A 27924-nucleotide genomic window follows, 5' to 3' on the forward strand; every position below is an offset into this window, starting at 1 on the left:
TGTAGTTCAATAATATTTATTGTCAGTGGCATAAAAGACATTCAATATCGAACCTTCAGAACAAGAAGGAAGTTGAATCTATTTACAATGAATGCCAGAGAAGAGATGGGTGAGGAATGTCATGAAATCTTCAGCAAATGTGCTCTTTTGGTAGCGAATTAACCCGTGTACTTGCAGCATCGGTGACGCAACAGACCAACTTCACAGATTACTGTTAACGTAAGTTACTAACTAGCTATGTGCCGTAACTAAACCCAGAGTCTGGAAACACACATGTCAAGGCGGAAGAACATTCCAATTGCTGTTGTTCTCTCCAAGGGCATTAGCTCCTTTCCCCTTTCCCACTAGCACGTTAGACAAAAAGACAAGTTCCTTCAACTCTCAAAACACTCTTTTATCGGCTACCTTAAAAATCCCTGCATGTTTGAAGTCCCTGGCCATCAGACACCCAGAGCCTTGTTGAGGCTCTCAGCACTCCCTGCCCACCAGCGGCCCTAGCCAAGTGACCACGTGCGTGATCTGCCGAAAGCAAAAGCGGATTTTTAATAAAATCAAACCTCCCTTGAGGTGCTGCACTTCCCATGGGTCTACCATGCCCTCGCCACCCTTCCAAGACTTCCAAAAATTCTGAAAACAAAACGCTATTTCATAAGGGGGTGGCACACTCGTTTGGCAGCAAAACCTGACATTTGTAGGTTCCTCAGAGTCTTTATCCACTCTGTGTGAGTGGTCTGTGTTTTGTGGCAGAAATATGAAAGTGTTGATTTACAGGGGGCTGTCCCGATCTCCATCGATGGAGTTCCTTCCATTACATATACTATGTGCAACATGTTAGCTTTCTTAAATCCCAAAAAGTCAAGGAGTTGGGAGAAAACACTGGGACCGCAGTTTAAGCAAAAGGAGCTAGGGACGGACAGCAGCCTGCACATGTGCCCAAGTTCCGCTGGAGCCAGGAAAGTTTTGTGGATCTCGTGTACCGTTTTCTTTAGTCTTTCAGGGAAGTGAGAATGTCTGGAACATTCTGTATCCTAGTGAAAGAAGCCAAAGCTCTAAAGTCCTCCAGATTCTTCTTAAAGGAGTTTTCGTTGCGGAAGACTGCAATCCTCCCCATGACCTTCGATAATTTGGCAAATAATGAATACATATTTTTTCTCTAAGGTAACTCCTTTTCATTAAAAGCATTATGGTTTATGGCGGGGTTGGGGGGTGGGGAGAATAAAAGAAAGGATTGGAAGAGAAGGGCTTATAAGTGTGAGGGCTACACACATCAAGTACCAGCTGCTTCCTGACCCAGCAATATTAACAATTTATTGTATTTAGAAAGTGATTCTTTGGATGCAGAGTTTACAGAAAAGTCAGGTGGGACTTAACCTGGGTTCTGCCACTTAAGGAGAACAGAACTTGCCAAAGAAAATGATGTTTCGCGTTTTGTTGTGCCTGATGATGTAAATAAATGGGTGGTCGGCATTGAACTCATCCTTGTGTTGCAGGATTCGTGATCCAGGCACCTCTATGGAATCCCCGCCATCTTCCGTGATCTCTAAGCACACTCTGTGAATAACGTTGGAGAGGGCCACTCCCTTGGTCTCTGACATTCCAGAGAAATCAGATGTATTCTCATTAAAGATATTTTTTAGCCCTAGGTTTTCAAGACTAGCTTTGGGATCAACAAGCTTTTCCACCTTAAATTTTGGAATGGAGAGTTTGACTTTGGCGTTGGCCATGGTGCTGGGATTGGTCCACTGCAAGAGCGTCTCTGAGTTGAGCTGTTGTTCAACCTGAAGGACCCAAAGGAGAGGAAATTATTTTTTTTTTTTATTCCCAGTTGTAAGTGATCCTGTTTGATTGAAAACAAAAAGTGCCGTTGCAAGCCCAGTTTGGAAGCAGTGCAGATACTCCACCGAACATGAAGTCAATCAGTCCTGCAGTTTGGGTGTGTGGTTTGGAAGTTTCCCTTCCAGAGAAGCACCCAGCCACCCAGTCCCCAACCCTCCCACAATGGTCCCTTTGCACTGAAATGTCTGAGGGCATTTCCCGGAAGCTGTAGAGAAGAAACAAATGCATGGATGACAATGTGGCATAAATAAGAGTGAAATAAGTATAAAAGAAGGGTTTTTACACATACTCTTTCTCGGATGCTTACTTTAACTTTTCTACCAGGAAATCCAGAATATTCATGTACTTGGCGTAGCATCAAAATTTGTAACGCAAATTAAACCTAAAGTTACTCTTTCTAAAATGAGAACTTGAACTGTCTGCGGTCATTCTTGAAGACCCGTGGTGATGAATGTATCCATTTCAGTTGGTGGTTTTAGAAATGAGAGAGAGGCAACGATGTATAAAATGGTTTAGTCATAAAATTCTTCACTGAGCAAATCTTTGATTACTCCTTGCCCTGCTCACCACCCCACTGGCTAGAGGAGAAAGGCACGCACAAGAGAGAATGACAGTACTTGACTGATATTATCATGCTCCCCCCCACCACTACTACTGCACTGTAGTTACTCACCTGAAACCCCATTAAGAATCAGTGGCACAACATGGAACATTCTCCAGAATAGATCACATCCTCGGTCCTAAATCAGGACTCAACCGGTATCAAAAGATTGGGATCATTCCCTGCATATTTTCAGACCACAATGCTCTAAAGCTAGAACTCAACCACAAAAGGAAGTTTGGAAAGAACCCAAATACATGGAGACTAAACAGTATCCTTCTAAAGAATGAATGGGTTAACTGGGAAATTAAAGAAGAATTGAAAAAAATCATGGAAACAAATGATAATGAAAATACAACGGTTCAAAATCTGTGGGACACAACAAAGGCAGTCCTGAGAGGAAAATATATAGCGGTACAAGCCTTTCTCAGGAAACAAGAAAGGTCTCAGGTACACAACCTAACCCTACACCTAAAAGAGCTGGAGAAAGAACAAGAAAGAAACCCTAAGCCCAGCAGGAGAAGAGAAATCATAAAGATCAGAGCAGAAATCAATGAAATAGAAACCAAAAAAACAATAGAACAAATCAATGAAACTAGGAGCTGGTTCTTTGAAAGAATTAATAAAATTGATAAACCCCTGGCCCGACTTATCAAAAAGAAAAGAGAAAGGACCCAAATAAATAAAATCATGAATGAAAGAGGAGAGATCACAACTAACACCAAAGAAATACAAACTATTATAAGAACATACTATGAGCAACTCTACGGCAATAAATTTGACAATCTGGAAGAAATGGATGCATTCCTAGAAACATATAAACTACCACAACTGAGCCAGGAAGAAATAGAAAGCCTGAACAGACCCATAACCAGAAAGGAGATTGAAACAGTCATTAAAAATCTCCAAACAAACAAAAGCCCAGGGCCAGACGGCTTCCCGGGGGAATTCTACCAAACATTTAAAGAAGAACTAATTCCTATTCTCCTGAAACTGTTCCAAAAAATAGAAATGGAAGGAAAACTTCCAAACTCATTTTATGAAGCCAGCATCACCTTGATCCCAAAACCAGACAAGGATCCCACCAAAAAAGAGAGCTATAGACCGATATCCTTGATGAACACAGATGCGAAAATACTCAACAAAATACTAGCCAATAGGATTCAACAGTACATTAAAAAGATTATTCACCACGACCAAGTGGGATTTATTCCAGGGCTGCAAGGTTGGTTCAACATCCGCAAATCAGTCAATGTGATACAACACATCAATAAAAGAAAGAACAAGAACCATATGATACTCTCAATAGATGCTGAAAAAGCATTTGACAAAGTACAACATCCCTTCCTGATCAAAACTCTTCAAAGTGTAGGGATAGAGGGCACATACCTCAATATCATCAAAGCCATCTATGAAAAACCCACCGCAAATATCATTCTCAATGGAGAAAAACTGAAAGCTTTTCCGCTAAGGTCAGGAACACGGCAGGGATGTCCATTATCACCACTGCTATTCAACATCGTACTAGAGGTCCTAGCCTCAGCAATCAGACAACAAAAGGAAATTAAAGGCATCCAAATCGGCAAAGAAGAAGTCAAATTATCACTCTTCGCAGATGATATGATACTATATGTGGAAAACCCAAAAGACTCCACTCCAAAACTGCTAGAACTTATACAGGAATTCAGTAAAGTGTCAGGATATAAAATCAATGCACAGAAATCAGTTGCATTTCTCTACACCAACAGCAAGACAGAAGAAAGAGATATTAAGGAGTCAATCCCATTTACAATTGCATCCAAAACCATAAGATACCTAGGAATAAACCTAACCAAAGAGACACAGAATCTATACTCAGAAAACTATAAAGTACTCATGAAAGAAATTGAGGAAGACACAAAGAAATGGAAAAATGTTCCATGCTCCTGGATTGGAAGAATAAATATTGTGAAAATGTCTATGCTACCTAAAGCAATCTACACATTTAATGCAATTCCTATCAAAGTACCATCCATCTTTTTCAAAGAAATGGAACAAATAATGCTAAAATTTATATGGAACCAGAAAAGACCTCGAATAGCCAAAGGGATATTGAAAAAGAAAGCCAACATTGGTGGCATCACAATTCCGGACTTCAAGCTCTATTACAAAGCTGTCATCATCAAGACAGCATGGTACTGGCACAAAAACAGACACATAGATCAATGGAACAGAATAGAGAGCCCAGAAATAGACCCTCAAATCTATGGTCAACTAATCTTCGACAAAGCAGGAAAGAATGTCCAATGGAAAAAAGACAGCCTTTTCAATAAATGGTGCTGGGAAAATTGGACAGCCACATGCAGAAAAATGAAATTGGACCATTTCCTTACACCACACACAAAAATAGACTCAAAATGGATGAAGGACCTCAATGTACGAAAGGAATCCATCAAAATCCTTGAGGAGAACACGGGCAGCAACCTCTTCGACCTCTGCCGCAGCAACATCTTCCTAGGAACAACGCAAAAGGCAAGGGAAGCAAGGGAAAAAATGAACTACTGGGATTTCATCAAGATCAAAAGCTTTTGCACAGCAAAGGAAACAGTTAACAAAATCAAAAGACAACTGATAGAATGGGAGAAGATATTTGCAATCGACATATCAGATAAAGGACTAGTGTCCAGAATCTATAAAGAACTTAGCAAACTCAACACCCAAAGAACAAATAATCCAATCAAGAAATGGGCAGAGGACATGAACAGACATTTCTGCAAAGAAGACATCCAGATGGCGAACAGACACATGAAAAAGTGCTCCATATCACTCGGCATCAGGGAAATACAAATCAAAACCACAATGAGATATCACCTCACACCAGTCAGAATGGCTAAAATCAACAAGTCAGGAAATGACAGATGCTGGCGAGGATGCGGAGAAAGGGGAACCCTCCTACACTGTTGGTGGGAATGCAAGCTGGTGCAGCCACTCTGGAAAACAGCATGGAGGTTCCTCAAAATGTTGAAAATAGAACTGCCCTATGACCCAGCAATTGCACTATTGGGTATTTACCCTAAAGATACAAATGTAGTGATCCAAAGGGACACATGCACCCGAATGTTTATAGCAGCAATGTCCACAATAGCCAAACTATGGAAAGAACCTAGATGTCCATCAACAGATGAATGGATCAAGAAGATGTGGTATATATACACAATGGAATACTATGCAGCCATCAAAAGAAATGAAATCTTGCCATTTGCAACAACATGGATGGAACTAGAGCGTATCATGCTTAGCGAAATAAGTCAAGCAGAGAAAGACAACTATCATATGATCTCCCTGATATGAGGAAGTGGTGATGCAACATGGAGGCTTAAGTGGGTAGAAGAAGAATAAATGAAACAAGATGGGATTGGGAGGGAGACAAACCATAAGTGACTCTTAATCTCACAAAACAAACTGAGGGTTGCTGGGGGGAGGGGGTTTGGGAGAAGGGGTTGGGATTATGGACATTGGGGAGGGCATGTGATTTGGTGAGTGCTGTGAAGTGTGTAAACCTGGTGATTCACAGACCTGTACCCCTGGGGATAAAAATATATGTTTATAAAAAATAAAAAAATTATTAAAAAAAAAAAAAAGAATCAGTGGCACAGCAAGGTCACAAACTGGACACAAGTTTGTTTGTTTTGTCTTTAGTGGGGGAGGGTCCCCTTGGATTCTCTTGTTAATCTACAATAATTATGTTTTCTATGACTACTGTTTCACTTATGACAAATTATTTTGATCAAAAGATTACCATAAGTAACTAGAATTTTTGAGCCAAAAATTCTTGCCCCCTTGATTTATGGGAATGAAGAGAGGGAATAAAATTCATCCATAACTCAAAAAGTCTACTCAGAGGAAAAAAAGCTCTTTTCTCTTCCATTATCTATGTGTTATGGGTCAAATCGTATCCCCCCCAAAATAAATTCGTACATTGAAGTCCTAACTCACAGTGCCTTAAAATGCAACCTTATGTGGGAACAGAATCCTTGTAGGTCATTCAGATGAGGTTTTAGGGTGGGCCCTAACCTAATATGACCAGTGTCTTTATAAAAAGGAAAATTTTAGACACAGATGCATACACACACACAGAGAAAGCCATGTGAAAACACAGAGGCAAAAATTGAAGCGATGCATCTCCAAGCTAAAAAAAAAAAAGGCCAAAGATCGCCAGCCCATCTCCAGAAGCTTGGGGAGAGGCATACAACAGAGTCTGCCTCTTAGCCCGCAGCAGGAATCAAGACCTAGTCCTCAGATTTCTAGCCTCTGGAACTGTTAAGAGAATAAATTCCTGCTGTTTAAGCCACTGGGTTCATGGTACTTTGTTACGGCAGCCGTAGGAGACCAACACTACATGCATTCTTGCATTTCCCTGAGACCCAAGAGATCAGTTTCTTCCATTCTGTACTGTCATCAGAAAAAGGCTGGTATGAGGGTATTTCCCGTAAGAGAAAGTGCAGTGACCGCAGGAGAAAAGAGACCAAGGCATGAATTGAGTGGGAAGGAAAAAGAGCAGTGAGTAAAAGAGCAATGAAGGCAGTGATGGAGAAAGTGTAACCATCGGTAAAGCCGCAGGTGGGACGGAGACTGACTTAGACCTAGATTATCCCCAGGAACGTCAGGGAGTAACTGACGCATGGCTGGAAATGAAGCAGGTGACCTCGGGGTGCCTCAAAGAGGCTGTCCTTCTCCCCGGCCAAGGGCCAAGGCCCAGCTGGAAGGGAGCTAGGGAAGCTGGGAAGGGAGGACCCAGGCAGGAAGAGGTGGCTGGGGACGGGGTGTGGATGGGGCTGCCAGAACAGAGGGGAAGCAAAAGCACCATTCACCAGCAGATGAACCTCTGTTTAAACCTCGGGCCTCTAATAACCTACAGAAAGAATAAAGCATAACAAAATCTCATATAGGTGAGTGCATTAGAAGGGCTTTTCAAGGGATGCCCAGGTGGCTCAGTGGATTAAAGCCTCTGCCTTCGGCTTGGGTCATGATCCCAGGGTCCTGGGATCAAGCCCCACATCGGGCTTTCTGCTCAGTGGGGAGCCTGTCTCTCTGCCTGCTTCTCTGCCTACTTGTGGTCTCTGTCTGTCAAATAAGTAAAAATCTTTTAAAAATGTTTTTCAAAAAAGAAGAGCTTTTCAAAACCCACAGAATGTACCACATGAAGAGCGAGCCCTAAAGCAAACCGCAGACCCTAGGACAAATGTGCTAATAACGGGCTCGAGGGTGGTAACAAAGGTACCACACTAATGGGAGATGCTAACAATAGATGCTCGAGGCTAGATTGAGAACACAGATTCCAACTTCCTGGGCTCAGATTCTAATTCAAGACACCACTGATGATCTATGTGACCACAGACCAGTCACCGCCCCAACTGTGCCTCAGTTTCCCCCGCCAACAAGAGCACCGTGATCATTTCCAATGCACAGATGGGCCTGTTGGAAGAAACCAGTGAGAAGGGGCATGTGGGACCTCACAGGCCCTGGGTCCTCCCAATTGCCAGGTAAATTTTGGCTGTTTCCAGACAAAGGCTGGGAAAGGACCCTGAGACCCTTGTCAAGCCACACACAGTGCGGGCCACTCATCTCCAATGCACAGCAGGGGGCGCCATCGTGCTGAACCCCGACCTCCCTCCTCCTCCTCACCTTCTCCAGGCCTGTGGACTCGTCCTCCACGTCCTTGGGGAGCAGAATGAGCATGCTGAGGTGTTTATTTTGAAAGGGAAGCTCTATGACCTTACAGTTGATACTGTCAACATTGCCCATACAGAACGTGGCCTCCATGCTCATCATCGGCACGGGTTTGGTGTCCGTCTGTAAGAGGAGAAATTTGGACCAGCTGCTTTTCGAGTTACACAAGCATAAATACACACACACACACACACACACACACACACAGACAGACGTTTGTTCTTGTTATAGTTTCAGACCATTCTGGCTCAACTCCCCTCTGGACCCAGAGCATCACAGACTAGCCTCTGAAGAGTTAATGACTTCCCTTGAAAGGTTATTCACGTGCCTCATAATTCCAATCTATTCTGGAACTAGACAGAATATTGTACTTGCTTATATTAAACAGGAAAAATAAGACAGTAGGACTGAAAACAGGGAGAATTTAACTCAGTCTTTATAGATGCTCATAAGTACAAGCTCTTTGAACCATTCCTGGTGGACCTGACTTGATAGAAAGTTCTAGTACAAACCACATATCTCCTTATGCGGCTCTAGGGAACACTCAGCATAGAGCAGGATAAACATCCCATTTGTTTCATCCTCTGTTCTCCTTTAGGTTTGCAACCTCTTCCTGTATGGCCAACCTACTCTCATCTGAGCAATGAAGAGTCTGGGGTAGAGTTAAGAACCTTGGGTTTTAGTCCTATATGTGACACAAATAGATGCTGAGATCTTGCACAAGTCACTTAAATCCTCTGGTCCTCAGTTTCCTGTCTGTGGAATGAGGGAATCAGACATTTCTGCAAAGTCATCACCTCTGGGGAGGAAGAGAAAAAAACACAGGAGAGGGTGGGCCTGTGTGGGACAGTGCATCTGTTGCTTTATTTTTTTCTTTTAAAATATCTGAAATAAGGCAAAATATAAAGATTTACAAAGCTGGTTGTTGGGTATATCGGTGCTTGCTTTATTATTTTCTATAATTTTCTGTATGCTACAAATATTTAGTAATTTTTAAAATGGGAATATTAAGGAAGAGAACCATCTCGAAGTCGCTTCTAGCTCCAATGCATTCCACACTCCTCAAACAATGGCCTCAGTGCCCAGGCTTTTTTCTTCAAGCCCTTCCTTTTCTCTATCTCCATTAACATTTGACTTTGTGCCTCTATTACAAAGACACTGATTTTCTGAAGAAAAATTAGTTCATACTCAAGAGTAAGAGACTGATAGAAATTTAGTGTGACTTCTTATTTCAATCTACACCTCCCATGGGATATTGGCCTATTAGCTGCATCTCTTTTAGGGGAGATTATAAACTTCCTATCAGGAATAATACTGCAGTCAAACTTTTATCTGGGATCTTCAAACTGTAAACTGAATTTCCCCTGACACCTCTCTCAAGCAGAGCTAGACCGTATTTTACTTTTTATAACACCTCTATTTCAGTACTTGTCACATGGTTAGAATATTTATTTATGGGACTGTCTTTCCACGCCCCCCCCCCACCACCACACACCAGCTGGACCACAGTCAAAGCAGAAGCCCTGTCTTACTATCTTGGTATATCCCAGCACAAGGTAGCTGCTCACTGAATATTTGGTTGACAGGTCACTAAAGACTTCGATCCTGCATACAACCAGAAACATAACTGTGATAGAAAAACATACTACTTTTGAAATAAGCTGCTGGTTCTTCCATTTACTTCTCTTAAAGAAGATACAGATTTGTCTAAAAATCTCCATCGAGTTAGACTGCTAGTCATGTGAATTTGCATATAGTTGTGATGACCAAAACCCATCGATTTCACTTATCAGCACTGAACATGGATACAGTGACCCCATTTCTGAAACATAAATTGAGAGACATATCTTCTGAACACAGGACTAAATAAAAACCATTCCAGGAAATGCGTGTGTGTCCACGCATGTGTTCACCTTGTCTGAATAGGTGTTATACCAAACAATGTAACTTCATCAACTTAGTCTACCCTTAAAGGAAACACTATAGAACCAGGGGGGAAGGTTTGGTAACATCACTGGAAAAGTTCAGTGGCTACAAAAGCAAAGCAAAGGAAACAAACAGAAAAAAAAAAGTGTGCATTCAAAAGGAGGATGTATCCCCACGTAGCCTTGAGCAGTGTTTTTACTGCTTGCTCAGAGGAAATACAGCAAAATCAGTAACGTTTCAAATCCTTATTGAGTCTCCGGGATCTGCCACGACCCAGCTTTATGACTGAAATCAAGGTGTTGGCAGGACCCTGCTCTCCCTGCAGGCTGTAGGGAAGAATCTGTCCCATGCTCTTCTCTTGGCTTCTGATGTTTCCCGTGATCCTTCCGGTGTTCCTAGAAGCATCACTTTGCTCTCCTCAGCTTGATGACTGAATCACAGTAAAGGAGTAGCACACATCCCTCCTCCCTTCCGCCCATTCACACTTTGTGAGATGCAAACACTACACATCTGCGTGCTCGGCTCCAAAGCCCACAGTGCCTTCACTGACCATTACCAGGCGTGGGTTGGGTCCGGGCTGGCCCTGTGGCCACTAAGAAACCCACCATCAGCAGACTGTCTTGGGTTTGCTTACATATAACTTGGGGCCCGTCTGCCAGCCCTTCCAAGGGAGGAGAACCAACCACCAGCAAAACCATCTAACTATTCTGGAGAAGTGTGAGAGGCTCTGGATTACGGGTCTCTGTCTCCCACCTTCCTTCCTGTCTCAGGGAAAGCACACTGCGTCCTGGGCCTCAGCTGCCCTCCCTGGAGTGAATCCCTATGGCCCCGTCTGTTGCTATCATTTTTCAGATCTCTAGTTGGGAACCTCCGACGTGCTGCCCCCCTCCCCATACCTTGTTGATTCTGAACGGGCATTCCTTGGTTTCGGATTCAGGAAATTTCTTCATCCACTTCCCAACGAAGTAGGCAGCATTAACCACAAGCATTTTGGTCTGGTCACTGACACTGTTGTCAGCCAAGATGTTCTCAAAGCGGCCTGCAAGCAATGATAGGAAAGCCCAGATTGCACCTGTCGTTCTTCCAAACCACATCTGATATCCACACGGGCGTCCGCTCGCTGAGTATTTATCCCCATTTTACAGATAAGGATGCTGAGATGTGGTGCTTAAGTCACTGGCCCAAGATGACACATGAGCAAGGTCAGAGTCAGGATTCAGAGCTGAGTCTTTCGGACTCCACAGCCTGCACTCCGGAATGAAAAGCCAGGAGTGTGATTTTAACCTTTTCACATGCGTTACCTCACAGGGATCCTGGAAGGCCAATATCATTACCCCTGTTTTATATTTCAGGAAACTGGGGCTCGGGGAGGCTGAGCAGCCCCGGAGGCTCACCGGGCTGGAAAGAGCATCTGCGCAGGGCCGGGCTGCACTCTTCTTCACCCCATAGCCCCGCTCACCCTCCCCAGAGGGCAGTGGGGTCATTATCACAGGATTCAATCCCCAGCAGCCACAAGAGCTCCCTGGGGATAATGCCATCATAGAACGAAGTCCTCTTGTGTCAAGAGCACTGACGTTTTTCCCAAGGGACTTTCATTTACCAAATCCCCGGGATCTACCCGCTCCTGCTCAGGGCCCACTTTGCAGACCTGTGACATGCAAGTGCAGGGCCCTGTCCTGGTTTCCTCTGTCACCACCTTAAAGTCCTTAATATGGTTTTTAATAAAGGGTCCTGCATTTGCATTTTGCACTGAGCTCACGTAACCAGTCTTGCTAATGTTACATGATGGGTTGACTGCTAATCACATTAAGGAAGGAGCTGGAAGCCCAGAGGAGGGGAGCTGGTCGTTCCAACTTAAATCTCGAGCTTCTGACTCTAAATTCAGAGGACTTTTCTTAAGTTTATGAAGACGTTAAAATCTTAAGTTTATGAAGACTTTTTTTAAAGACCTTTATAAAGAAAATACAATCATCAGACAATTTTTGAAGCAAAACTGTTACACAGCAGTTTAAACAGCAACTGCTTTTGCTCATAGATCTTTAAACTGTGCTTACCCTGGTATTACTTATGCCAGTTTTTTCCTTTACATATGAAGGCAAAGAAACATCATTTCAATGACAGATATATACATATGAATACATTCGTGTGTGCGCACACCTAACTATGACTACCATAGATTATCTTGGTGATCATAGATTGTTTGTTACCCTATACATCAAACTTGATCTCCACAGCCACCATGTAAAAATTAATCAGGTAACTTAGGCCCCATTTTGCAGATCAGTAAACTGAGGTTTTGTTTCCAGATCAAGAAAGCGGCCAGTGACTTCCGCGAAGTCACTCTCTGTTAGAAGCACGCTGGGGAGCCCAGCCAGGTGGGTGAGAATGGAAGCACCAGGAATTCCTGCCGAGCGTAAGATGATGTAGGACATGCCCAGGAATCCAACCACATGTTTGAATGGGCTGGAAAAACAAAAATTTAGCCCATCTACTGAAAACATCCAAGGAAGCTTCCAGATGTTCAAGTGATGCTTAGCAGAAAGTTCATGAGAAGACAGGGTCCAAGATAGGGTCCAGGTAAGGAAAGGATACTTGCCATCTGTGAGATCCTTGATTGACTCGTTGATCTGACCTTTTGTTTCTTCCAATTTTTCTTTGAAGTCAACAGTTTCCATTTCCTTTGCGTAGGGTCTCTTCGTAGAGCTGATGAACTCCTGAAAAACATCCACTTTATAAAATCAGAAAGTACCTAAAGTCCACAGTCAAACCATTGCCTCCTCCCATGATTCTAACTAATGGATTGGTAAGTGTCCAGGTTGGTGAATACCCTTTCAAAATCTGAAACACTGTACAAATGGAAACTTCGTGTGGAAATCAATGAATGTTCTTTGCATGAAGTGTGTCATTTCTTTAATTATAAGGCAATATCAATTATTAAAAACTTCCATCAATGTAGTAGCAGCTTTGGGGGAGAAAAGGAACACTATACTAAATGTATGCAACAATTATAATATGAATTCCAATTTAGAAACATTAAAATGTGATATATATATATATGTATATATACATATATGTATATGCATATCTATATCTATATATATGTGTGTGTGTGTGTGTGTGTGTATCTCACACCTGAGATATTTTTTCTTCTATTCTAAGAGATATATATCTTTTAGAATAGAAAAAAATGGGGAACCTGGATGGCTGCCTTCAGCTCAGGTCATGATCCCAGGGTCCTGGAATCAAGCACAGCACCGGGCTCCCTGCTAAGTGAGGAGCCTGCTTCTCTTTGTCCCTCTACCTACTGCTTTGCGTACTTGTGCTCTCTCTCTCTCTAAATGAATAAATAAAAACTTCTTAAAAATTTAAAAAACAATATAAAATACTCCAAAAGGAATCTAACCTCAATTTATATTTAAAAAAAATAGAAAAAATGTATAGAAAAGAGAACTCTGTGAACAGAAAACTCCTATCCTCACTAAAATCAATAGAGACTCTAGGGAAAACATAGCAGGGGGTCCACAGCATGTCTGCTAAAAATGCAAAACCCCAAACGCCATCCCTATTGATCTTGATTCCAGTGATCTGAGGCCAGGAACGTGCACTTTTAACAAACCAGGTCATTCTGATTGGGGGGTGGGGGACCTCCCCCCGCATTTGTTGATTCTATTACCAGTAAATTTGCAAATGGTACACACCCAGCAGGAGGAACGGAAAGCAGTCTTTAAAAAAAAAAAAAAAAAAGTCTGTCAGGGTGCCTGAGTAACTGGATCCCTTAAACACCTTACTCTTCTTTTCTGCTCAGGTCATGATCTCAGGGGCATTAGCTCACGCCCCAGGTAGGACTCCACACTCAGCACAGCATCTGCTTATCCCTTTCTCTCTGCCCCTCCCCCTTCTCTCTCTCTCTCTCTCTTTCTAAAAATAAATATATAAATAAATTTTTAAATAAAGAAATAGGCTTTAAAATTCTTTCAATTCCAAGTTTGGTTGAAATGACTCAAAATGTGGAATGGAAATTCAACCAAATGAGATGTATCTGATGCAATGTCCTGAGCACGGGGGGCTCCGTGAATTTCTTGAGAGCAGCTGTTTAGCCTTAGCCATTTTGCTTCTGTTAATGGCAACGCAACCTTGGGACTGAGTGTTACCATTGACAGAGAGAGCTGGCACCACCTAAGAACCCTGAGCCCCAGCAAGATAAAGGACCTCCCTGCTCCTCACAGCTAGCTGCAAAATGTATTGAGCATCTCCTTCAGACCACCTAGAAAGCTTTTTAAATTTTTCCATACTCAGATCCCAACTCCCATCTTGGGATATATATATTTGTTAATGTCCTAGGTGATTGCTGGCAGAAAAGAATGCTATGTATATATGTCTTCACACAATACAAATAAAGTCACAATAACATCTAGTGACTCATATTCTCAAAAGATCTTGACCAGGGGGCACCTGGGTGGCTCAGTCAGCTAAGCATCTGCTTCAGCTCAGGTCATGCTCAGGGTCCTGGGATGGAGTCCTACATCAAGGTCCCTGCTCTGCGGGGAGCCTGCTTCTTCCTCTTCTCTCTTCTATCACTATCTCTGTCACTATCTCTGTCACTCATCAGATGAAATTTAAAAAAAAAATTTAAAAAGAAAAAAGACATTAAAAAACTAAAAAAAAAAAAGAAATTAAAAAAAAGCCTAGAAAAACAGGCAGTATGCAGAAAGTAGTAAAACTATGGTAAAATATTTAACCTTTTAGTCTACCTTTTAGATGTGGAAATCTTGAAATTCTGACCATGCAAACACAAACGGAATCAACTCTCTGCGACTAGAGAAAGAAACTCTACATCGTAGTCCAGGATGCTGGTTATGTATTTCAAACACTGATTCTACAAAATATGATGACACACTCTGGGGTCAAGGGTAAGGGTACTACAGTGTACTTTATATGAGTCCTTCAAGAAACAGCTGAAGTTAAACCCGTAGGCCTACCTTGGATAGATGCCCACATGACCAGCCTTGGAAAGCAAACAAAACCAATTTGTGACTGATTCATACAGTTGCTATTTTTCTTATTGATTTTGAGAGACGTCAAGAGAACATTGTGTGCATGAACAAATGAGGTGGAGAATTTAAAATGTTGACCCCGGGCCAGACGCCCTGCTATTCAAGGAGAAAAAGGTTTAACTCATGAGCTGTCTTGCATCTATGGAGATACACTTACTAGAGAGTTGATACCCCATTCTCTATTCCTCTCAGTGAGGAAGCTAGGAGGAAAGGTGAGATTTAGGTGTGTTTGAGAGGAGAAAGGGAAACCCACAAGCTTCTGTGCATTTTGAGCTATGTTGTGACTGTGAGGCAATTCTAGCTAGAAGTGATTTCCACAATTTGCAGCCTCTCTGTAGAGGCTGCTTTTAGGCAATCAACTTGAGCAATGGAAGCCTGAGAAAGGTTGAGGAGCCCACAACAAGGAGCCCCTGCTCCTTGGCTTAATACAAGCAGTCCCATTAAGTGACCCCCCTTCAAAATATCCACAAGTCCTAGCTGACCCATGGCCTGCTTACACCCAGACTCAGGTACCACAACAGGAAAATTCCATATGTTCCATATTCCCTCACCCGCCCCTTAACTAGAGCCCCCCACCACTGCCTCGGGGAGGACAGTCTCTCTCTTGCTGTCCTTCCCACTCCCTTGCGGTGTCTTCAGTAAACGTCTATCTCTGTCACTCTGCCTGAGTGTGTGAAGTTGTCCATGTTGGGCGGCTTCCCATCATATCGGGAGACTCACCCCTACATTCTCCACTAGAACTGATTTATTTCTGATAAGCCTGAAATCACAAATGAGCATCCTAGAAGTGAATTTCATGGACAACAAAGTTGTGGGTCTAACCACATGAAAATGTCATTCCTGGTAAAAAGCTAAATCGTGCTCCTTGCTTTCACCCACTTACTGTAGAGGGGTTCAGAGATTTGTCTACGTAGAGCCGTTTGATTAGTTTCAGAGAGTAAAAGGAGCTAAGTTTGTTTACATCCGATGTTACTGTTTGAAATCCGAAGGGTACATCTTTGATATTTTCAAAATGAAGGACCTGTCAAGAGAAAAAAATCCATTACCCATGAAATATTGCCTCTTCCTACCACAGTGGATACAGGACAATGATCAGTACCTCCCTGCTCCTTTGCCCCCATAAAGGAAAGCTTTTCAACCTGAGTATTATTGACATTTGGGGCTGGATGATTCTTGTTGGGGTGCTGTCTCGGGTACTGTAGAATGTTAAGCAGCATCCCTGGTTGACTTGGTGACCCTAGCACTCCTTCCTCCATTTGTGACAACCAAAAATGTCTCCAGACATCGCCAAATATCCCTGGGATGGGAGGGGGCGTGGAACTGTCCCCAGTTGAGAAACACTGCCATTAAAGTCTTCTCTTTATTCAACTTTGGGGAAATTTTGCCCATTCTTCAAAAGGATGTCTCTAATGCTCATACAGAAGGCTTTCTGAACTCGGGAAGGAGTAAAGCTGTGTTATAATGCCTGTGCAACTGAGACACAAGAAGAGAGAGAGAAATACCAAGAGAGACCATCATTAGGTATCAGATTTGGGGATATATGTGTCTCCAGCCAGGGTCTTTCTAGCCCCTTCAGTTGCTCTAACCAAACGTGCTAAGGCATCGCTGATAGAAGGCAGCCACCATCCACGGTCGCCTGCCCTCAGTGGGCCACAGTCACACAGCTCTGCCTTGGATCCCAGCCTGTACCCACTAGAAATGCCATCTTACCGAGCTCTTCCGAGCTTCATGTTCCCCTCTGTAAAAGGGATTGAGAACACCTACTTTTTTGAGTTGGTATAACTATTACGGACCTTGCATGTAAAACACCTAAAACTTCGTATGGTTTCAAAAATGGTAATAATTAGGGGCACCTGGGTGGCTCGGTGGGTTAAAGCCTCTGCCTTCGGCTCAGGTCATAATCCCAGGGTCCTGGGATCGAGCCCTGCGTCGGGATCTCTGCTCCACGGGGAACCTGCTTTCTGCCTGCCTCTCTGCCTGCTTGTGATTTCTCTCTCTCTGTCTAATAGATAGAATCTTTAAAAAAAAAAATGGTAATAATTATTCTTATACTAATATTCAAAGTCACTTAAAACTAGGATGTTATCTTCTGGAAGGCTTGATTCCTTCCATTTTGTTCCTAACTCTTCTTTTGTTCCAGCCAATAGCCCAGCAGCATCTCTGCTTCTTGGTGCCCCAAAAGGTGATGTCAGCATAAGGCTATCCTCTCCTCACTCCTAAGTTAGAGCCACTGCCCTGACTGCCACACATCAGGTAATGTCACTAAATAGGCACAATGTCTGATGACCCAAAAACCTTGGTACAGCAGGGTCACATTGGCTGGTCCAAGGCAGTGCATTGCTCTCATGCCTAACTGCAGCTAAAAAGACCAGAAAGTTAAAGAACCCAGGTAAGCGCTACCAGGAAAACAATTGTAGGTACTGAAAAGAGCTTTATTATTAATACTGAGAACAGACCCACTACCGGGAAGTCATCTTTGCTCTCCCTTCTCTAGTGGGAGATGAGAAGGAAGAAGGAGAATCGGGTGGGGATGGAGAGGTTGGGGGAGTCAGGAGTGAAAGATGAATGAGAAGAGACGGGTGTCCTGCCCACAACGGAAGCTTCTCTTTCAAGCTCCAGTCAGGTTTGAGTGTAAATTCTTCATCCTGACCCAAATTATTATTTGGGTGTACTTCCTGGGGATTTATGGATATAAGATGTTCCTTTATTTAATGCTTGTGAGTTGATGGGGAAAAAAAAAGATTCTGTTGAACCTAAAATGATCAACATAAAAACCATATTGGAATGGAAGTAGAAGCACATCCACCTACGATCTAAGAGGGGGAGACAGGTAAAGGGGGAAAAATTTCCAGACATAAAATAAACAATTCATGCAAATTTAATGTACAACAGGGTGACAGTGACTAATAATACTATATTGTACGTGTGAAAGTTGCTAAGACAGTGGGTCTCCAAAGTTCTCACACAAGAAAAAAATGTGTAACAATGTAAGGTGACAGATGTTAACTCGATTTACTGTGGTGATCATTTCACAATAGACACAGGTATCAAATCATTATCTTGTACCCCTAAAACTAATGTGTTATATGTCGACTATATCACAGTTAAAAATAATGAAAAACGGAAATAAAGGTAAATGAGTACCTAAATGTAACAATCTGGAAGATCACCTTGTTTGAAGGTCTAAGAATCTTACAAAGCTAGACGGTCAACCATAGCCAACAAAGAAACTCTAAAAATACACACACACACACACACACACACAATTTGCACCTGCATACAACTATATACATATATGGGGGAGGGGGTAACATCATTTTAGTCCATTCTTCTCGAACGGCATATTCTGAAACATAAGAAAGAACAATCCGTCTTCTTATTCACCCCTGTTGCTTGAAGGTAGAAAATTTTAAATGTTATTTCTGTACCAACATAAGTGCAGATGTATTTATTTTATAGGGATATATTACTGTATTATAGAGTATGGATATATTACTATATATTTATCTATTATGGATGGATAGTATGGATATATTACTATATTACTATATTATAGGGGACAATATATTATAGAGTAGAATGCAGTTGAGCCTGCATCTTAAAGCACGATGCTGTCAATAAATTTTGTGCATAAAACAGGGGGTATGTGCAGGAGCACATTTAATAAACACCATCTTGATTGATCCTTATAATGTAACAGGTAGACTTGCCGAAGGCCACCCATTAGTATAAAGATCGTGATCACCTAGCAGGTCCCCTGTTCTCCAGCACAGCACGGTACTTGTAAATGTGGGCGGCAGGACAGATTAATGAACTTTCACATAGAAAGACTGATTAAGAGGGTGCTAGAAAAGGCACAACTCTCAATCCCAAGCAATTTTCTCCAAGGGCCCCCATTCGTTTCCCAAGGCACTGCCTATGTGTTCTAATACGCCTGTTGGCACTCGAAGCAGAAACAAGGTATGGAGCTTACCTGTCCAATTTCATCTGCCGTGTCCCCTTTGGCGCCTACTTGAGCAAGGGACAGAGAGGTGGAGAGGCAGATTGGAGAGAACAGGACGTTGCCTGCCGGCTCCTTTTCACACAGTTGTTTGAACAGGTCAACCGCGAAGGCTGAATTTGCCAGTCGGAGAGCATCCATTGTGGGCCTGGAGCAAAGGACAAGGGGGAGGTGATTTCAGCTGACAGTTGACAACACTGATCAAAATCAGTTGGTTTTATTGACCAATTTTGTTTCAGTTAAGATGTAGGTGAAACCATATAGAATTAACATTTTTGAAGATTAAAAACAGTCCAATCACAGCAGTTCTGCAAGGTTCAATTTAACATTTAGTAAATGTTATGGGTTAAATCGTGTCCCCCCAAAAAAGATATGTTGAAGTCCCACTCATGGCTATCTGTGAATGAGATCTAATTTGGAAATATGATCTTTGCAGATTCAATCAAGTTAGGGTCATTAGGGTGGCCCTAATCCAAAATGAATGAGGTCCTTGTAAGAACAGGAGAAAAGATACAGAGACAGACATGTGCAAAGGGAAGATGGTATGAGGACACACCGGGAGCAGGCCCCAGACAGCGAGGAGGAGAGTGAAGTGATGCTTCTAGGAACACCAGAAGGATCATGGGAAACATCAGAAGCCAAGAGAAAAGCATGGGACAGATTCTCCCCTACAGCCTGCAGGGAGAGCAGGGTCCTGCCAACACCTTCATTCTGGGCATCTGGTCTCCAGAATTGTGGGAGAATACATTTCTATTGCTTTAAGCCATGCAATTCTGAGGTTCTTTGTTACAGCAGCCCCGGGAGACTAATAGAGCCAGTAATGCCTTAGGAGGGCAGCTGGCACATAGCAATATTGAACAAACAGCGGTTACTGTTTTTGTTGTGAGTATATACCTACGGTGTGGACGACCCCACATGCAGTATTAGATGTACCAACTGAGTCCCTCCTTCTCTGAGTCTGCAACTCTTTGGGGCAGATATGGAGACAAAGAAGGAAATGTGGGGCTTCCTGTGACATGTGAGCAGTGCAACAAGTCACAGAGGAGTTAAAGAAAAGAGAGAAGGTGGGTTCAGCTAAAAACATAGCGCCTGGGGAAGTAGAGAGAGCAATGAGTAGGCACCTAGTCTTGTCTGAGGACTCTTATCCTGATGCATGTTCTCTAAGTGGTGTCCAGAGACCCCTGGCAGCCCCTAAGACCCTTTCAGTGGGTCCATTTTCAGGGGCTCCTGGCTGGCTCAGTCAGCAGAGCATGTGACTCTTGATCCCTGGGTCATGAGTTCGAGTCCCTTGTTGGGCATAGAGATTAAATCATTATTTTAATTTCATAATAACTTTTAGACATCATCTTTTTCATTTTCAATCCCTCACAAATATGCAGCAGAGTTTTCCAGAGGCTGTTTGGTATGTCTTCTCTCAAACCAAATATCACAGAGATTTAAAGAAAAGAAATAACAATGTTACTCATCTTCCTGCAATTTTTTTTCCTTTAGAAAACAGTTGTTTTTTCATAAAAATACGTTATTCATGTTAATATGTCATGGCTCTATTATAGTCGTTTTAATAAATTAGTAAATGCTTCAAAATTTCTCCAGTTTTAATTTCTAATTTGGGAAGTATGGATAGACATATCTGACATCAGAAAAAAGAAAGAAAAAGAAAAGAAAAACAGTTCTTTGGGATCCTCAGTAATTTCTTTTTTTAAGATTTTATTTATTTATTTTACAGAGAGATAAGGAAAACACAAGTAGGCAGAGTGGCAAGCAGAGGGAGAGGGAGAAGCAAGCTCTCCGCTGAGCAGGGAGCCCAACATGGGGCTCGATCCAAGGACTCTGGAATCATGACCTGAGCCAAAGGTATATGCTTAACCAGCTGAGCCACCCAGGTTCCCTGGATCCTCAGTAATTTTTAAGAGTGTAAAAGGGTCTTGAAATTTAAAAGTTTGAGAAATGTTCTATTGAAAGGTCCACTATCTGTCCAATCCAGTCGTTAACGATCAAGCCAAAAGGCACCTGGGTAACTCAGGCGGTTGGACCATAACCCTTCCTAGAATGGAGCAGAGCGTCATGGACTCCTCAGGCTCAGCCTGAGCCCAGGATAGAGTGTGTCTATGGGCCACAGAATGATATTACTACCCTTGACTGGCTGGTGCACAGGCCAAGGTTTGAAGTATTCCACCAAAGCCATCAGGTACTGTGTAGTCCCACACAGAGACACAAAGAGTGAACATGACATTGAAGGACCTCTAGGAGGACATGCTCTCTGGCATCAGACAAAGTATCAGCACTCAGGACAGAGGGCTTCCTTCCAAAAGGACCCAAAGAGCTATTAGAGAGTCAATACATGAATAGGATCTCAACAGTATACCTTATCCCTGCACAGAAATTAAAAATTCAAGACGTGATAGGAAGATCAAGGAATGAGTCCCTGGTCTACAAATATGTTTTCAGAATCCTGCCTTTTGTGGGACATGTGGCTTGTGTGTAGGATGGATTCAAAAAGATTATAATATATATCTCAGAGTCTGTAAAAGCAAATTCATTAGCAAAAAAAAAAAAAAAAAAATTATTGACCTGTTTATGCTCGCTGGTCATCTTCTTCCTTCATTTTATGTCCCTGATAAGAAGAGTTAAGTGAGCTTACGTCAGTGTTCTCACTGAAAACCTACTACAAGGTCACCTTCAATCTTATATTTCTTTGGGGCCCACGACCTTCCCCTCTCTCCTCAGGAGTGGGTCTGAGCGGGCTGACAGCCCACTCCCAGGCAAAGCAGCCCAGCATCAGGTGTGCAAAAGGCAATGAGACATAAACAGACACAATATGGGGCGTTTTGATGAGTAGGACCACTGCAGGGAAATGAGAAGAAACCTCACAAAAGGTCAGAGGAATCCACATGGATTCCTCTGGCTTTCAACGGCAGCAAATTTAACATCATTGGTGCTGACTTCATCTACAGCCAACATTCAACCTGAGTTACTTTTCCATCAAAGAGAGAAGCCTTGGGGCGCCTGGGTGGCTCAGTGGGTTAAAGCCTCTGCCTTCGGCTCAGGTCATGATCTCGGGGTCCTGGGATCGAGTCCCACATCGGGCTCTCTGCTCAGCGGGGAGCCTGCTTCCTTCTCTCTCTCTGCCTGCCTCTCTGCCAACTTGTGATCTCTGTCTGTCAAATAAATAAAAATGAAATCTTTAAAAAAAAATAGAGAGAGAGAGAGAGAGAAGCCTAAATGAGCTATCACTTCATCAAAGAGAAAAGCCTCAACCCAGGTCCCTGAGAACTTCTCAATGCTTTTACAACTTGAGGCCTAATCACATTATTACCAATATGAAAATACACCAGCTCCACTGGAACAAACATCAGTAGTCCTTCCCAGATGTATTTCCTACTGTCGCAGAAGAAATATTTGAATAATTTTGCACAATCAATAACAAACTTTACTTTTCAAGTCAGTTTTCCTTCTTGTGTATCAGCCCTTGGAGTGATCTGCTAAGAGAATTTTGACTCAAACCCCTGGACGTGGATTGAAGGGCAAGGAAATGTTCCTTTTGTTCAAGTGAAGCACTCTTTCTTCATGCTTTATAGCATTTGAAGATAAATTTAGTCTAAACGGTTCTATGCGAGTACGAGATCACAGTGGTTTTTAGTACAGTTGATTACACAATATAATTGACACTGTGTTGCAATTCAAACCTCAGAGTCAGGCCTCTGTTGGAAAACATGAATCAGTCCACATCTATCAGCTGAGGCTTTCCCAACAGGGGGACCCTCCCTTTCAAGAGTCTGTTCCTCTGCCTCAAGAGTCCTAGTGCATGAGGTGTGCCTTCTTATCTGTGTGCTGACAAGCTCCTTTCCCAGAAAAGTCTCCTTCGAGTTGGGGAGGATCATGCAGCCCTTTAATATTTGAGGTCCCAGAGACAATGACATTGTTTGATGCTTGACAAGGGAAGCAGAAAATGACTGCACGTGGAAACTGCTGTAGCTGCAAACAGTCACCAAGCAAGTCATCAATCAGACATTGCCTGGCAAATCTGATCCCCGGCTTGGTGATGAGAGCCAAATGACGTAAAACACTTAAGGCTGATCTGGTCTAAGGTAGTTCCAATGGATGACTTTGGCCACAGTCCATGACCACCTCCCCATGCTGCAAGATTAAGCATGCAAACAAATCTCAGCAACGTTAGCAACACAAGCCCGGGGAAACCCATCAGGTCCTACACCGACCATTTTGGCTAAGGGATGCTATGGAAATTATGCATGCAAGAGTAGAAATTAGAAAAGAGTACAGATTAACAAATCCTACATAATAAACGTACATGTCTAATGACCTATGTGCACAGCGCTAAATCGCTACAACTTTTTTGGTTTTACTTTTCACTTTGTTACTAGAGAACTTCTTTCATTTTCATGAAAACCTTCTGACAATTGTAACAAATAAAGAGAATTTCCTAACAGCTCTAACAGAGAAAACACTACATCTCTTCGTAGCTTAAATGTTTAAGAGGCACTTTTATGTTAACCAGAGAAAAGTGAGATCGAAATTTAAGTAAGAAATGCAAATGCAGCAAACAGAAAGTTGTCAGAATTTACTGCAAAGTGGCCTGTTGTTTGCATTGAATCCTAAAATCATAGATCTTTCGAGTAGGACAAGATCTTGGAATGGATCTAGTCTGGCTCCTCTCCCTCACGCTACAGATGAAGAAAGTAAGGCGGGTGGAGATGAAGCGATTGTCCCAAGCCACCCACACGGGGAGTGAGAGTGGCAAAACCAGACCTTCCTTTCCACCTGCTGCCAGCCGCGTACTCCCCACCACACCTCATCACCTTCCCTCTCAGTAATTGTGTCTTCGCTGGCATGCGCTCTCTCGGAAGTCTTCAGAGTTCCAAAAATCTTACAGGTCCTCAATTACCCCTTCAGAGACACTGAGAGACTTTGCACAGGTTTTTTTTTTTTTTAATCCACACAAAATTTTTCTTCCCATTTTCCAAGAAACTCTTGTTCTCGTCCTGCTCTTTGCATCGCAACCTACAAGTCCGACATCACTCTCAGTTAATAAGTGTTACCGGGGGGCCTCCTGTGTGTCGGGCACTGGGCTGGACACTGGGAAGTCACGAGTGAACCTACACGGTTCCTGTCTCTGTGGAGCCGTCGCGTGGCACGGCGCGTGTGGTGGGGTGACCAGCATTTGGATGGGGGCACCAGTTACTGTGGGAGCCCTCAGGGGAGAGAGTCCGCTTTCTGTAAAATCTTAGTGAGGTCATTTCAGAGACAGCTCCATCCAAGTAAGTCACACGAAAGCAAGTCCTGAGGGAGAAGTAGGAGTTAGCCAAGCAAAAACGTGTGCCAGAGAGAATGGACCCAATTCAGAGACTGCAGGGGGTCCCAAATGAGTAGAGACACACACACACTGGGAGGTGCGCGGGTCAGTGTGCTCGCTTCTCTAGACCTACGACCGGTCACCGGCACCCGCATAAAGATTCCTACAGTTTTTAATGCATCTAAGTCAATGGTCCTCAAGCTTTTCATCTGTATATGAAAAATGAAATGTAGACTATTGGATGAGAAAAAAACCATGTGGGTAGGTTGACCTTATGTCCCACTTTGCCTGGGACAGTCCTGGCTTATCTGTGTTGTCCTGACATTAGCAAGAGTGCCCCTTTCACTCTCAAACATGTTGTATTTGAACAAGATAAGTTCACCCTATGTATAGATCTATTCTTCTACACACATGTGTACACACACACACACACAACTATGTGCATGTTTTGTTCATTCCTTAAAAACTATTTTTCACTGTGTCACGTTATTGTGGATATCACTTAGCCTAGCCAGCCTCAGTTTACAGATGAAGAAAAATGTGGTTAAAAAAAAAATTGATATTTGGTCTAGGCCGTCCCTAGGCAATGTCTTGAGGAAGCTTGCCTTGTTGTAATAACAACCATGGGATGCCTGAAAACACAGTCTCTGCTGTCTGCACTCACGAGAAGAAAAAGTCAGAGCCAGATGAAGATAATTGGAGATCCTGCAGCTTCTGTGGTGCGGAGGAAACTTGTGAAGATTAAGGGAAGTTATGAAATGAGTAGATGTGTGTGAAAAGTGCTTGGTTAGCAGGACAGAATAGCGCAGCTATTAGTAATGAGGTCAATTGCTTAATCACCAATGGCGGAGGAGCCTCTCTATACTCAGATACTCCGTGTAGAGCCTGATCTTGACCACTGAGCTGCCCGACAGCAAACTAGAACCGGGTTTGCCGCCCCAGAATGACCAAAATTGCTCAGACTGCATAACTTCAAAGTCCAGCAGAAGGACTGAAGTAGCAGAATTCATGGCGTTGGGAAGCAAAGAAATAAACCCACTGAGTCACACAGAGAATCCTTGCTTCGGGCGGGCCTCCGCCTCTCCGCCCATCCGGGAACCCATCAAACACTTGCACAGATGGTGGGGACTGAGGTTTGAGACCCGCCTGATTCTGTTCAAGACCTCTTTGGTGACGTACGGGTGAGCAGGTCGATCAGAGTACTTGGGGCATCGTGGCCACAAGCTGTGAGTTGGAAGGCCGGGATTCTCCTTCATCTCCGCGCAGGTAAGCTGTGTGACTGGGGACCCAATTCCCCTCTGCGACCCTCCACTCCTCATCCACAACGCGAAGGGCCGAGCCGAGCCGGGATGGAGGTAACCCCTCAGCTCTGCGAGTCCGTACCTCCCCTGAGAACAAGCCAACAGAACAGCCTGGCCTGTTAAATTGATCCGTACTAGGATACACTTCAGTGACGTCATAAAAACCTCAGTGTCTGTGAGGAAGAGACTGTGACCCGGCCTCTTTGAAATGTTGCCCAAGAGCACACATGGGAAATATGTAACTTGTTTCAAGTGTCCCGAAACCCAGAAATAGGGAGAGAGAATGCTCCCTGCCTGGAAGGAGGTGTGGTTAGTAAGCCAACGCCAGCTGGGGGCTTAGAAGGGCCGAAAAGAAGAGCGGTTCCCAAATCAGACTCTCACCCAGCTGGGAGGGGGAGCCGGACGCTCCAACACCTTCCAAGTCCCTCCAGGTTCTCAGCACCACGCCCTTTCTGGAAACCAGCATTGCAAAATTCATTTCAAATTTCCAGATAAGGCTGCAAAGGTCCTCAGAAAGACGGTCCCCTCCAGAAATCACTGTCGCACAGCCACCCCCCCCACCACCCCCAAACCTCCAAGCCCCGTTGTCTCTTCATACTCGCTCCTCTTCCCACTAAGTGATTTCGCTCCCTGCCCGGCATTCCTGGTTCCCACCTTGAGTTCCCAACTCGAAGTGCTGCCCATGTCAGGGTGGGCGGGCAGCAGCGCCACCGCTCACAGCCTGCCCTTGACAATAACCCTTGTGTCAACTTCCTTCACCACCTCGCAGCAGCTCAAATCATGATTTGGTTGTTAAGAATCTCCCCGTAAAGGGGAATCACCAGCCCTGCCACCGCGCTTTGCTTACCTGGAGTCACAGCTATCCTGGAAAATGCCCGGCAAGGGAAAAGGAAAGTGAGGGCTGTGGAAGGACCTCGCAGGAGCAACCCTCTGTGGGGCAGAGGCGAGGCTCGCTCACCTGAACCCGCACCACGCCCTCCGGGACCACTCCCAGCCTGGCCCCCGCCGCCCTCCCACTCCTATGCTCCCGGCTCTTACTCAGGCCTCTTGGCAGCTGGTCCCTGAGTGAAAAAAAAAAAAAAAAAAAAAAAAAAAAAATGATTCAGGCTGAAGTTGCTGCTGCCTGCACAGCTTCCAAAGGCCTCCGACGTGCTCAGGCAGGAAGGGCTGTCGGTGGCTCCTGCCTTGGGCTAAGTGAACACATCCGCAGGTACACAAGGGCGACCCTGGGAGGCCACTGGGACCGGAAGATGAAATGCATGAAACAGAAGGAATGTGTGACGGTCGTAATGATTCACACTTCTCAGAGAGGGTGGTGCCCCCAAAAGCTCTCCAACCTCCACCTTTCCATGTCAACTGGGCTAGCTTATCCTTCCAGAACACCAAAGAGGTACTACCCATTAAACAGAGCAGCAATCACAAAAGAAGAGCGTCTATAAATTAAATAAATTCTGCTTAGCAAAATATGTAATACCAAGTTGATAGGACAAAGTGCTGCGTGAAGTTTCCAGTGACGAGGAAGACACAGCTCTGTCTTCGTGGAGCCTGCACGTCCTGCCCCCACCGCTGCTCCTTCTTTGGGGGGGACCTACACCCTACCTAGCAAATCTGTTCTCAGGAAAGCACCTCCAACTAAGCCAAATGCTTCCCTGCTGTACTCACCTAAGATTCCCTATTATTCGTTTACCACAGTTTCCTGATCAGCTGTTTATTGCACGGCCCTCTCTATCCAACTTCGAGAATCTTCACGATAAAGACCAAGCCTCGTTCAGTTTTGTGTCACCAACCCTTGGTGCGGACTCGATAGACGGGATGCAGTCCATAAATGCTGGCTGTCGAAATGAATGAGAGCACCTCGTTTTGCCAGACTAAGACGGACGGACGGATAGCTTCCCTTCCCGGATGCCTGGTTATTATTAACCAGGATCAAAGCCATAAACTAAACGAGTCGAACTCTGAGAGGAGACTCGTAGGCATCCGTGGGGCAAGTGGAGGTAAGAAGGTCATCGGAGGGTGACGTGGGCAGGACGCCTCTCGAAAGTTACACTCTCCAGCCCTAGTGGGGAAATGTGGGTTTAGGGGCAGAGTCCTACGTTGGCAGATGCACTGTACCTCTCCTTGCTTGAGCTGTCCTGGACAAAGCGCTTAACCGCTCCCGCCTCAGTGTCCTCATCTGTAAAATGAAA

At 43.8% G+C, this 27924-nt stretch overlaps 1 protein-coding gene across 2 annotated transcripts; it reads right to left on the bottom strand.

Moving 5' to 3' along the window:
* SERPINB5 (serpin family B member 5) lies at positions 1-27606 on the bottom strand. Of its 2 annotated transcripts, none has more exons than XM_059140230.1 (7): positions 27401-27606; positions 19100-19274; positions 16010-16147; positions 12669-12786; positions 10969-11111; positions 8102-8269; positions 1-1778 (listed from the first exon to the last, which is right to left on the bottom strand). In XM_059140230.1, exons 2-7 carry the CDS (start codon positions 19265-19267, stop codon positions 1386-1388), a joined length of 1128 nt encoding a protein of 375 aa, XP_058996213.1. In that variant the 5' UTR covers positions 19268-19274; positions 27401-27606; the 3' UTR covers positions 1-1385. The 2 variants fall into 2 exon arrangements, with proteins under 2 accessions (XP_058996213.1, XP_058996212.1); XM_059140229.1 differs by lacking the exon at positions 27401-27606 and adding an exon at positions 26586-26739.
* Positions 27607-27924: the final 318 nt, after the last annotated feature.

The sequence above is a fragment of the Mustela lutreola genome, chromosome 11, assembly GCF_030435805.1.
Source record: "Mustela lutreola isolate mMusLut2 chromosome 11, mMusLut2.pri, whole genome shotgun sequence".
NCBI classification, from domain to species: Eukaryota; Metazoa; Chordata; class Mammalia; order Carnivora; family Mustelidae; genus Mustela; species Mustela lutreola.

Bases quoted from the DNA above. Each gene is read 5' to 3' on its own strand.
- SERPINB5 (XM_059140230.1), bottom strand. From the start codon at position 19,267: ATGGATGCTCTCCGACTGGCAAATTCAGCCTTCGCGGTTGACCTGTTC. The intron at 12,787-16,009 runs GTAAGTGGGTGA...GATGTTTTTCAG, and splicing joins AATCTCTGAACCCCTCTACA to GAGTTCATCAGCTCTACGAA. The intron at 8,270-10,968 runs GTATGGGGAGGG...CTCCTCTTACAG, and splicing joins GCCCGTTCAGAATCAACAAG to ACGGACACCAAACCCGTGCC.